The following is a 13,039-nucleotide window of genomic DNA, read 5'->3' as shown; positions in this document are numbered from 1 at the left end:
GTGAAAAATTAAGAACGTTTTTCAGCATTTTTGCTTGTAGTTAATGTAAGTAGCCCTTCTTTTTCTCTTCTTTTTTCTTTGCTTTTGACTCATACCTGGTGATGTCCAAGGGTTACTTTTGGCTCTGCACTCCGGAATTACTCCTGGTATTGCTCAGGGGACCATATGGATGCTGGGTCAGCAAGGCAAATGCCCTACCCGCTGTACTATCACTATGTCCCCACCCTTCATTTTTTTCCCCGTGTATTTGATAGAGAGCTATCTTGATACAGATTTTTTTGTCATTTAATTTTTTGTTTTTTAAAGGAGATTTTTATCTATTTCTATTATTTTTTAAATTGAATCACAATGATATACACATTTACAAAATTGTTCATGATTGCATTTCAGTCATTTAATGTTTTAACACCAGTCCCTTCACCAGTGTACTTTTTCCACCACCAGTGGTCCCATTTTCCTTCCCACTCCCCAGCCCCATCTCACTGCCTGCCAACAAGCACTTCTCTTTTCTCTCTCTCTCTCTCTCTCTCTCTCTCTCCTATTGGACCTTACAGTTTGCAATACAGATAATGAAAGATTCTTGGTACAGATTTTGAAGGCAATAAGGTTCTTGATATTTTCTTTAGATGCCATTGGTTGTCTTAAGCAACATTCAGGAATTATTTTTGGGCATAGGTTTCATAATTTTATCTGTTACAAATATCTGAATATTTTGTAATATCTATCTAAACTTTTTATTTATCTGTTATTATTTCCTTATTATAGTTACACCTGTATATTTATTTTAAACTTTTGCTGTAAGGTATAACTAGTGTGCTGTGTTAATCACTGTAAGTTCATTTTTGTGATGTGAACAGGAAACCTTCAAAAGATACTGTCCCACGATCATCCTCCAGATTACTCAGCTGATTTTTATGCTGCCTATATTAACATTCTTCTTGGAGTTTTCTACACTGTTTGTCGCGATTTGAAAGAGCTCAGACATCTAGTAAGTTTGTTTTAAATTTTTACATACATATGTATTTTTAATACTTTTCCATGTATTAATTTGATGATAGGTTAAAAACTGAAATGAAATTTTGTTCTAGAAATTTGGTTATAGGTTTTGAAGCTAGTAGACCATGAATAAGAGGTCAAAAATCTAAAAATTCATTGGGCCCTATTTAGCCAACTAAAGAGTAGTTTACATGTTGTTTCACTATCGTTACTAATATTTTCAGTGTTGCTATAAAAATGTAGTAACTTTTTGGGGGGCACAGATTACCTCAGGCTCTGTACTCAGGGATCACTCCTGGTGAGGCTTTGGGGACCATGTGGGGTACCAGGGATTAAAACAGGGTGGCTTCATGCAAGGCAAGCATCCTACTTGCTGTACTGTCTTACCACTCTGGCCCCTGCTGCAGTAACATTTTGCTTGAGTATTTGAATTAAAACAGGTTTGTCTGAAATGTAATCAAATTTTATTTGAAAATTTCTTAAATATAATAGATAAATCAATTTTTTTCTTCTTTTTTTTATAGGCAGTGCTAAATTTTCCTAAATATTGTGAACCTGTGCTTAAAGGAGAAGGTAACTTATAATTTTACTTATTAATATTTCTTTTGAAAATAAATTCTATAGATATACATTTTTAAAATTTTCTCCCCTTTGGGGTAGCAAGTGAACGTGATACTCGCAAACTCTGGAGAAATATTGAACCTCATTTGAAGAAAGCCATGCAGACTGTTTATCTAAGGGAAATTTCAAGGTAATTTTCTACTTGGTATGTGTTTTATTTTCTTACCTCTAGTTGGACTATCAACTATATTGTTTATGTATGTTGGGGATATGCATGTATATTATGTACATATATATTTCCTTTATCTTCTACACATTGATGAAAGCTCTTAAAGTTGAAATCATTTTGTATTTTGGAATTACAGTGCATTTTTGTTTGTTTGTTTGTTTTGGGGCCATATCCAGTGGTGTTTAGGACTTACTCCTGTCTCTGAGCTCAGAGATCACTCTTATCAGGCTCAGGTGACCATATGGGGTGCTGGGGATTGAACCTAGGTTGGCTGTGTCGAAGGCAGGCAGCCTACTCTGTACATTCTGGCCCCATGACAATGTAATTTTTAACCAATGTGTTACACAATTTGAAACAAGGCATTTATCTAGCAGTTGCTATTTTTTTTTCAACTTGGCAAACTACGGAGACATATTTTAGCTTTGCTTTGTTTAGCTTATCAAATATGTTAATGGATAATAAAAACTATTAAAGACAGTTTTTTTTTTTTTTGGTTTTTTTTTTTGCTTTTTGGGTCACACCTGGTCATGCACAGGGGTCACTCCTGGTTCTGCATTCAGGAATTAGCCCTGGTGGTGCTCAGGGGACCATATGGGATTTTGGGAATTGAACCCAGGTCGGCCACGTGCAAGGCAAACGCCCAACCGCCCTACCTGCTGTGCTATCACTCCTGCCTCTATTAAAGACAATTTTAAATATGAGTAAAATTTTAGGTTTTAAGAACTCTATAGTTTAAAGAACTCTATAAATCAAGACACGTCTTTATTTGTTTAGAATTAAATTTTTATAGCACTGAAACTGTTCAGGAGATATTGTGGTACATAGTGATTTGAAAAGAACATGGTTCTTATATCCATCTTAGGCATTTAATTTCCATTTTCTGTCTTTTGTGGTCTTAGCAAGATATCCCAAACCTGTAAACTTCATTTTTGATATTTCTTTGAAGATTTAAGTGATATATATGAAATTGATGTGTGAATAATATGGTACCTTACAATTATTAGATTATATCAAAATTGCCAAGGAATATAGGACATTAAAAAAAATAACAGCACTGGGGCTGGAGAGATAGTTTTGCAGATAAGCTGCTTACTTTGCATGCGTCCAGCTCAAGGTCAGTTCTTCACACCCCATACAGTCCTTTCAGGTACCCTGGAGTGACCTGAGCACAGAGTGTCATGGGCACAGAGCACAGAGAAGTGACATTTCACGTTCTCTTGTCTTTGACTGTCTGTCTTTTCTATCTTTGTGATAATATCCGGCATATGTATAATACAGAATAATCATGTCACCTCAGGATCTTTAGTTAAAGCTACAGGTCCCTTTAAAAGGCAACCTTTAGGGGCTGGAGCAATAGCACAGCGGGTAGGGCGTTTGCCTTGCACACGGCCGACCCGAGTTCGATTCCCACCATCCCATATGGTCCCCTGAGCACTGCCAGGAGTGATTCCTGAATGCAAAGCCAGGAGTAACCCCTGTGCATCGCCGGGTGTGACCCAAAATAAAAAAAAAAAATAGGCAACCTCTAAATCTTAGAAATCCATTGGATTTCTTTAGAGGATCTCTTTTCAGAGATTTCCTTGTAATAATTTTTAGTTTGAATAAAGGGAAAGACTAGAAATAGTTCAGTGGAGGAGCACCTGACTTGCATACACAATGCTGCAAGTTTTATCTGGTATCAACCCTCATGTCTAGCATGAACCCCAGTGCCAAAAGTGTGTGGTTTTCAGCACAATGCCTCCAATGTGTGTGAGAGTACCACAGCTTGAATATGCGGCCCCCCTCAAACATCACAGCCAATTGTGTGACTCCTGGTCATTGAAAAAACAACAGGGAAGGGAAAGTGAGAAATTAAAGGTAAGAAAAATCTGCTTTGAGCAAAAATGTAAGTCATTTACAAAGGGAAGTGAATCTGGAAAAAAATCAAGACAGCAAGTATAGCAATATTTTTAAGAAATTTGAACATCAGTGGAGGAATTTTATATTCAACCAACTGTAAGTCAGGTTATCAGGGTCATAGAAGAACACTTTAGAGTAAGAACTAGGGAACATTATAAGCACTTTCTAAGACTGGTTGCATTAACAAAACAGAGGTTACTGGGCAAACTTTACAAAAGAATGAATGACAATTACTGAATTTAATTTACTCACAACTAAAATATGGATGGGAAAGAGATTAACTATTATGTAAATATAACATCTTCTGACAAGGTAGGACTAATATACTTTAGAATGGTGAAGAAGAAAAGGGGAGAAAAGAGAAAAGGGAAATAGAACAAACTCACTTATTTTTTAATGAGTAAGTGTAGGTGAAAAGTGTCAAAGAATAATTCAGAAGTTAAAACTATAGATAATCTAAATAATATAATATTATAAACGCCCAATCCATTCTTACTTCCTTTTACTCTTTTCCTAACCCAAATGTAACTTGTAACTTAATTTTTATAAATATACAAAGCCACCATTTTCCACTTTGCAGTTAATAGATAATCTCTAATGTTCCTTTTTCAAAAAGTTATTGCATAGAAAAATAAGCATGGTTAAATCCAGCCTGGAAACTTTGTTCTCTGATAGGCTCATTCACACTCACCTGTATTTATTGATATAAGACAATGGTCTTCAGCCACTTGTCCACTGACTGGTGCAGTCTGCAGGTGTAGAAAGGTTGAAGAATGCTGATAAAAAGTGTATATTTTATTTACATAGTCATGTTAACTTACTGAATTTATTTTGGGGGCCTCTTCCAAGCAGTGCTTAATATCTGAGGGCCACTCTTAATAGTACTTTGTCCTCTGAACCAGACGGTTCCAGTGATATGTAACTTCAAGGGTGTGGTAGTTTTGGCACTACTAGGAACACATCAAATGGTGCTCAGGTTGAACTTGGTTTCTTCATCTCCAAACTATCTCCATATTCCCCTTGATTTTTGAGTTTTTGTTTTTTTGTGTGTGTGTGGTTGAGTCTTAGACTTAGATTAAGCTACAAATCCCTTTTAGATAATCTTTAAGTCTTAGGAAACCACTGGGTATCTTTAGAAAATGAGTTTTTGGCCTACAGAACTCACTCTAGCTCTGTGTTCTGGGATCACTCCTGATAATGCTAAGGAAAAAAATATACGCACTGTTGGTGATTGAACTTGGCCTGCTGCAGGCAAGGCAAGCTCCCTACTTGCTGTATTACTTCTCCAACCCCTTGACTTTTTAAAATATGGTTGTTTTGTCTTTTTTGAAACAAGTTTTGGAATTTAGGACAGTTTAAGTTTTGGGTTTGATTTGCTTATTTTACAATAATATATATTATCTTAATATCATGTATTATATATATTTACATACATATGTTTGTATATCTCTATGTGTATACACACACATACGCATACACACACATTTATATTGACCTTAGTTCCCTTTTATTTTGTATTGTGGCATAAAGAACCAGTGAGAAGTTCCAGTAGTGTGGTAGAGAAATGGCATTCTAAACCTAACGATAAAGGCATACTCTACTGTGCTGTTTGGAAGTGCAAATTACTTCAAGATAACTGATTCATCTATTTTTCTCTGCTACTATTACCCCCACTCAGCATTCACCTTTGCTGTTATAAAAATCATAATAATTATGTATTTTCTAAATGAAGTTAAATACTTGGGGTTAGCAGAATAGAGAAGACAAAATAATAAAACATAGAAGGCAGATTCCTGACTCAGCTATTATAGTTGGGTTTATAGCTTTTATAAATAGCTTGAACAAAATTATGAAGACTTAGCATTGTATGTTGGTTCATCTTAAAAATTTTATGCCTGTTCAACTTCATTAAAACAGTTACTCTGTAATATTTGAAAATTGCTATGTGTATATTTTTATTATTTTTATTAAGCATTGATGTTCTTAGACTGATCTCAGTTTAAATGCTGTTTCTACCAATAAAAGCTTTGCAATGTTGGTCAAATGAGTTAATTTCCCTGACTCTCAGTTTTATCATTTGTAGTAAAAGAAAAAAATGGTATTATCTGTTCCACAAGTTTATGAGACTTAACAGAAATACATTGTGAGAGGTTCATAATAGGTATTACATTACATAAATATTGCTTACTGCCCTTACCATTAAAGATGGACCAATTTTACCTGGTTGTCTTTGGGGAATTTAAGCAGCAACATTAAATGGGTAATTGATATATAAAAATATGTCTTCTTGATTTAAGCTATCTTTTTTGTTATTTTTTGGGGTTCACACCCAGCTTTGTTCAGGGCTTACTCCTGTCTCTGTGTTCAGGGGTCAGTCCTGGTGGGATTGGGAACATTGTGTAGTGCTGGGGATTGGAGCCCAGGTTAGATATGTGCAAGGCAAGCACCTACTCTTCACTGTACTCCTGTCTGGCCCATCATTTGAAACTGTCTTAAAGTAAGGGTTCTAATGTTTTAAGTGACAAAAATCTATTGTTATTTTCATTTGTAAAAACTATGTATGTAAAGTGCTTTACAGTTTGTAAAGTGCTACTCACCTATAAAGTAAAGGAAATGATCTCACTTGAAAGTCAACTTTTTTCTTAGTCTATTCTTCACAAGGTTTCTAGTAGCCTCTCAAAAGTTCCCATATTATATAGTCACAGAATTTTCAGCTATACTTGTCGATATATATGCAGAACCTGTAGGGTTTGATTTTTGGTATTCAATTGTCCTAATTTTGCCTTTATTCTTATATTAGTATTTTAAGAATTGTATGAGTTTTAAAATTGGACAGAATCCTTACAAATCTGTGCATATAAATTCCCCTTATTTGATGAAGTTATTTATCTATTCATGGTCATACAACTAAGGATCTGTGTTTTAGGTCTTTTAAGTAGTCTTTTCACTATATGTAATTTTTATATTAATTTGTCATGTCATAATTGCCTCATACTGTTAATCATATTTTGAGGCTGCCTAGTAGTTTTACTTGCAAGAAGACCAGAGTAGAATATAGAAATAGCACAGACTCCGCAGGCATTCTGAAGGATTTAGCTTTGAGTTCCACGACTGACTAGCTGAGTGTCCTTGGTTAGCTTTCTCTATGGGTCTCGATTTAGAAATAATTGTATATAATAATTGTACCTAGTATGATGCTGGAGTGATAGCACAGTGGGTAAGGCGTTTGCCTTGCACGCATCCAACTCGTGTTCGATTCCTCCGTTTCTCTTGAAGAGCCCGGCAAGCTACTGAGAGTATCCCGCCCACACAGCAGAGCCTAGCAAGCTCCCCGTGGCATATTCGATATGCCAAAAACAGTAACAACAATGGAGACATTACTGGTGCCTGCTCGAGCTAATCGATGAGCAACGGGATGACAGTGATACAGTAATACCTAGTATTATCATACAAGGACATTGGGAGTTTTATGGAATGATAGATAGCATTTATTTGTTGATATTTTTTAGTGATTTTGCAAGTATTAGAATATGAATTTAAAAAATTATTCACATCTGGGTATTAAGATATGTTGTTATTTAGTATTTTCAGTTTTTTATTGCTACTCTATTTTTTTCTAGTTCACAGTGGGAAAAGCTACAGAAAGATGACACAGATCCAGGACAAGTAAAAGGTATAAAAGAAAATATTGAAAAATTTACTAGTGACTTTACATTTATTGATTATTAGGAATTGAGATAGAAAAGTCAATTCTAAAGATGTATTAGTCGGCTGGAGATGTGGTTTGGTGGTAGAGAGTGTGCCTTGAGTATGTGGGATCCTGAGTTCATCCCTGGCACCACACAAGTAAATAAGGATTTATTAGTAAATAATGTTTAAAAGAGAATTTACCTTGTAAATTATGGTATTTTAGTTGATTTTTATAAGTGAAGCTAGTCTGATGTAATAGGAAATAAAATTTGAATGCTAGGTTTCTGTTTTCTAATTAGAGTATATCATGTGAAACCAAGTAGTTTAATATTTCTTAAAATCTGAAATTAACTCTATGACCAATTTTATTTAATGATTTTTATGAGACAGATCCAATTTTATTTTAATCAAATTTGGAGGCTGAATATCAGTTTGTCAATTTTTTTTTTCTTTTTTGGGTCACACCTGGTGATGCACAGGGGTTACTCCTGGCTCTGCACTCAGGAATTACTCCTGGCGGTGCTCAGGGAACCATATGGGATGCTGGGATTTGAAGCCGGGTCGGCCACGTGCAAGGCAAACGCCCTACCCGCTGTGCTATCGCTCCAGCCCCCTCAGTTTGTCAATTTTTAAGCTTTGTGGTTTTGTTTTTATTTAAAGAAACTTAACACTTTGGATATCACTTTTACTTAAAATGACTTATTTTAAATGTTCTTTTTCTTTCCCCAAATAGATTAGTGGCTAGGGGTGATGAAGCGATAGGAAATGAAAAGTGAAAAGTAGTACTAAGGTCCTGTTGGTTTGGTTTCTAAACTGAGATGTTATACAAATAATTTCCACTTTGTAATATAAAGGAAAGAAATAGCTGCTGGAACTAGAAAAGTCTGCAATAACTGGTGCATCAGCATTTCTTAGTTGGGGACCGTATGGCTCCTCTGGACCCGCAGGATATTTCAAGGGGACCACAGGTGAATAATTGTGTAAATGGGATCCACAGTATGAGACTAGGGTGTCAACAGATAGGACAGAGGAGCCATAGGATGAAAACAAGATTGGAAGAGGCCCAAGGTCAGAATAAGATTGAGAAACACTGGTCCCAGCAACTCCATCATCTAGAATGGGAAAAAAATGCATAGTTGTATATTATTGAAAAGATACAGAGATGATTGAGTATTGCACAGTGTCTGACATGTGCTAAATCATAAGTATTTGGTTCCTTTCTTTTGGTGCTGCTGGACTGATCCCTTTATTTTATCTACTGATTTTTTTTGTTTTGTGCAAGACACTGTAGGAATTAAAAAAAAATAGACTTCTGTCAACAGTATGGCTCCTTCAGTCAACAGTATAGTAAGAATTCTAATTTGTGTATAATTATTAATATAAAGTATAAAATTACATGGACCATAGTTGAAATAAAATAAGAATTTGTAGTCAGGGGATGATTTTTCTATATTGCTCTTATATGGGAGAATTAAGAAATTTAGGGGCCGGAGTAATAGTACATTGGGTAGGCCATTTGCCTCGAATGCTACCGACCTGGGTTCAATCCACAGCATTTCATATGGTCTTCTGAGCCCCACTAGGAGTAATTCCTGAGTGCAGAATCAGGAGTAACTCCTGAGCATCGCTAGGTGTGGGGGAAAAAAGAACCGAATATAATGGTAGCCTATGAAATATTTTCATGGAAGTATTTTGACCTGTAGGTCTCTCTGCGTATACTCATGTGGAACTTCCCTATTACTCCAAGTTTATTTTAATTGCTGCATACCTTGCTTCATACAATCCAGCAAGAACTGATAAGAGATTCTTCCTTAAAGTAAGTATATCTGCCTTCTTTTCACCTTTCTTTTGGAGGTACCAGGAGTACTTTTAAATTTCTCAACACTTGTAGATTTCTAAGGGCAATAATTACACTTTTTACGCATACATCCCTCCAACACAACAGTCATGTAAAAGAGGAATAATTTTAAGATTGATAGCTCTTCCCTTGTTCTGAAACTCCCATGGTAGTGCTCTGCATGCTGTATGATATTACTATTACTATTGCTGTATGTATATTTAGAGCATTCAGGAACCTCTTCTGTACATAGATTAGTTGGAGAAATCTCATCTGAAAATTGGCTTCTTTCTAAAAATAATATGGCATTGTATTCATTAATATGTGTTGTGCTAAGTTATAAAATTGCTTTTTTTTCAGTAGTTAGTGGTATGAAATTAAAGGTCACTTCTGGTTTTTCTCCTATTTTGACTCCCAAGCATACATCCCTCCAACACAACATTAACTATATATTTAATTAAAACATTAAATGTTTTCAACCATTGTGTCTCATGTGAATTGACAACCTGCACAAAGGGATAAATAAATCCATTTATTTTTGGAAGTTTTGTTTTTATGACAATAATATGCTATGATGAATCAATAAAGCAGATTCTTTTAGGAAATGTCACAATTTTGTTTTATTTGGTTTTGGGGCCATTACCTGGCTGTGCTCAGGGGTTACTTACTACTCATGGCTGTACACTCAGGAATCACTCCTCGTGAGTTTGGGGGACTATAAGGTATGCCGGGGATCAAATCTGGGTCAGCCACATGCAAGACAAGCACCTTATCCACTATGCTCTGGCCTCTCACAATTTTATTTTAAAACCTCATTTTTTAACCTGCAAGAGAAGTAATTGTGTATAAGATCAAAATCAGATTAGCCTAAAACATTGATATTTAAATTTATGTGAAAAGTAGAATAATATTTAAAAATCTGAGATGCATATATTAGTAGTATTGTATCATGTTTTGAAAAAAATTTTTTGTGGAGTATTTTTTTATGTAAAAATTATTTTCCTTAATTGCAGCATCATGGAAAAATCAAAAAAACCAACTTTCTAAAGAAACATGAAAAGGTATTTATATTTAATTTCTCAGATAAGCAAACATTAACTTTTTTAATAACTTTTTTAATAATATAAGGGAAATAAACTCATAATTGTATTAGCCATTTGGATATAGTTTTATTTGACTATCATAATGTGGTAATTTGTTATACTGGTTAGATTGACAAAAGGTCGATCAGTTGAAAGGTGTATTCAGTTGAACTTGTACTAGAAATAAAGTTAATTGACAAGTTTTAGAAAATACTGAACATTCCCTTTAGAATTTTAATTAAATACTATGTACCTGTTGTCTTTTAAAAACAATGAAAATCACATTGATGAAATAATAATGTGAAAATCACATTGATGAAATAATAATGTGAAAAGCATTACTGGATTTCAAAAATGCTTAATAAGTACTAAGCAAATCAGAGTCCTTCAGAATTTGGAATTGTGTACTAATAAGAAGATACACAGATTACTCTGAAGATCAGTGATGGCTGAAACTTAAGGCCCCAAACAAATTTATTTGACCTGATTTGAGGAATCTGTAAGTTTGGGAATTAGAAACACAAGGTGTGTTTGATGGTAGGGGTGTGGGCAAGATTGAAACTAGTTGAAGGAATGATTATGACTATTCAGATCACTTATTTTGTAAACTAAAAATATCTGATGGTTCTAAATACTGGTGATAAAGTATGAGAATAAAAACCTGGGTATTCTGTAGGTTGACTGTAGCTAATAAAGTTAGTAATTATGAATGTATTTAGATTTGGTCAACAAACTTCCTAACCATTAATGACTACAATAAAGTAGGTATATACATTCTCATGACACAATTGAATATGAGTTATCTGGCCCTTTCTTATCATGTTGGCACAGGTAAAACATGAAGGGCCCCAAAGATACCACCTAAGAAAAAGAAGTATGAAGGATTTAGTTGTTCAAAAGGCCAGGCTGACAGCAGCTCACATCACTTTGACCAATATTCTGATTCCAGAACACCATTGTATGAGCCTCCGATAACTGCAGGAGAAACTGAAAAATGTTGTCTTCCTCTGTGCCTCCAAAAGAATAATGTTGACAAACACTTATCATTGCCACACACTTTTGCCCAGTAGTCCTACCTTGAGAAACTCACATATTCACAAGGGAAAATGTACGGGATTATCCCTCAAAGTATTACAGAGTGGAATTATGTAGAGTAGTATAAGAATCACTTTTATAATACTACTTACTGTTTATCCATAAAGAACATACATCACAGATTATTTGCCACTTGTCAAGTTATGATTTTGAGATTTATCTGAATTGATCCAGATTAGTCTGGTCCAGTGTTTCCCAATGGGGTGCTGGGATAGTCTAGTAGGGTGATAGTAGCCTCCAGTGTAGTTGGGTGATGCTTTTCTGTTTTATCACTCTGGGGCTCCAAGGCCACTGAGAAGGGAGCAATAAGGCAAGTAAGTTTGGGTTATGAAAATAATAGAAACACCAAATTCTGGATAGTGCTTCCTTCTAAGCACCATATGGTCCCCAAGCATATCTTGTCACAATTGATCCCTGAGCTATATGAGCTGGGAGTAGAGATCCTGGGGGTAGCCCCAAACAAAATAAAAACAGCCCAATAGGAGTAACGTTCAGGACAAATCTGGTTGGTCAATCTGTGAGTTTTTTCCTTTAATTTTGTTTGTACTAAGTCAGAAACCTCTTGAAGAAGATGTTAAAAGAGATCATAATCAAATTAGGAAGTTTTCAACCTAGAAATTGCAAAATATTTTTCAGTTTTCTTAAGGAACTGTATGTGATATAAATTTATCGTTATTGGGGTTTTATAGTACAGAATGTATTATATAGAAGAAAATCCATGTTCTTTTTTTTCCACAGACAAGCAATCATCTCCTTGGACCAAAACAATTTCCTCTAGACAGATTATTAGCAATATTATATAGTATTGTGGACAGTAGAGTTCTTCCAACAGCAAATATCTTTTCCCAGGTAAACTTAATGATGTGATTTATTATCACTGTCTTCATAGAAGTTTTCAAATACATTATTGATAAGTTTCTGTCATTTAGATTTTTGGTGAGCATATACGCTATTTTAACTATACAATGGACAGTAGCTTTGATAAATAACTTAAAACTCCAAATTTCGGTTTCTAAGGGTTTCCTAAGTACCCATATATAGGAATATAGGTCTTTAGAGTACAGCACTATTTTAACTGTATAGTGACCAGCATCCTTACTAAATAATTTAAAGCTCCAGATATAAAACCTTTGAGGGTATTCCTAAATACCTACATAGGCATAGCTTGATTAAAAAAAAAAAAACCTGTGATATTCCTGGCTTTCTTTAAAACAAATTGTCATTAAGTAACTTCATGATTAAATGGCTTAATTATGTAGGCAAATTTAGTGAAAATTCTAATAATCCATAATCCCTTTTCCTCAAGGATATCTATTTACTTTGCCCTTTTTAAAGAATGTGATAGATTTTCTAGAATGTTTATATTCTAAGAATTTTCACTAGATGGCAGCAGTAGCACAAAAATATGAAACAAAAATTTCTAAAGAAAGTAGTTTTTTTAAAATGGGATATCCATAAAATATCCCTAGAATGGGATATTTTAGTTGACATCTTAAGAAAAACCCACTTAATAAAAATATAATTACTATAGATTTTGTAAATCGTATAGAAAAATAGTGCTTAAGACGTGGTTTGAAGAAATGCACAAAAATGAAAATAATATGACCTAGTAGAAAACAAAAGTAGTATTCAAAAAGTTGTATTGCAATG

The 13,039-nt window shown here is 34.5% G+C and overlaps 1 protein-coding gene across 3 annotated transcripts in view; it reads left to right on the top strand.

Annotated features, from left to right (window-relative positions):
* Window positions 1-13,039, top strand: part of ORC5 (origin recognition complex subunit 5) — a 70,075-nt gene that overhangs the window by 24,205 nt on the left and 32,831 nt on the right. For 2 of the 3 annotated variants that reach the window (XM_055137204.1, XM_004602122.2), the window contains 7 exons: window positions 858-988; window positions 1,521-1,569; window positions 1,657-1,747; window positions 7,306-7,358; window positions 9,079-9,191; window positions 10,226-10,273; window positions 12,128-12,238. In XM_055137204.1, coding sequence (XP_054993179.1) covers window positions 858-988; window positions 1,521-1,569; window positions 1,657-1,747; window positions 7,306-7,358; window positions 9,079-9,191; window positions 10,226-10,273; window positions 12,128-12,238 — 596 coding nt within the window. The remainder of the gene's footprint in view (window positions 1-857; window positions 989-1,520; window positions 1,570-1,656; window positions 1,748-7,305; window positions 7,359-9,078; window positions 9,192-10,225; window positions 10,274-12,127; window positions 12,239-13,039) is intronic. The other variant, XM_055137197.1, reaches the window with a different exon arrangement.

The sequence above is a fragment of the Sorex araneus genome, chromosome 1, assembly GCF_027595985.1.
Source record: "Sorex araneus isolate mSorAra2 chromosome 1, mSorAra2.pri, whole genome shotgun sequence".
In the NCBI taxonomy this organism is placed as follows: Eukaryota; Metazoa; Chordata; class Mammalia; order Eulipotyphla; family Soricidae; genus Sorex; species Sorex araneus.
Note: the sequence above shows the minus strand (reverse complement) of the source record. Positions and strands in the feature narration are given on the sequence as shown.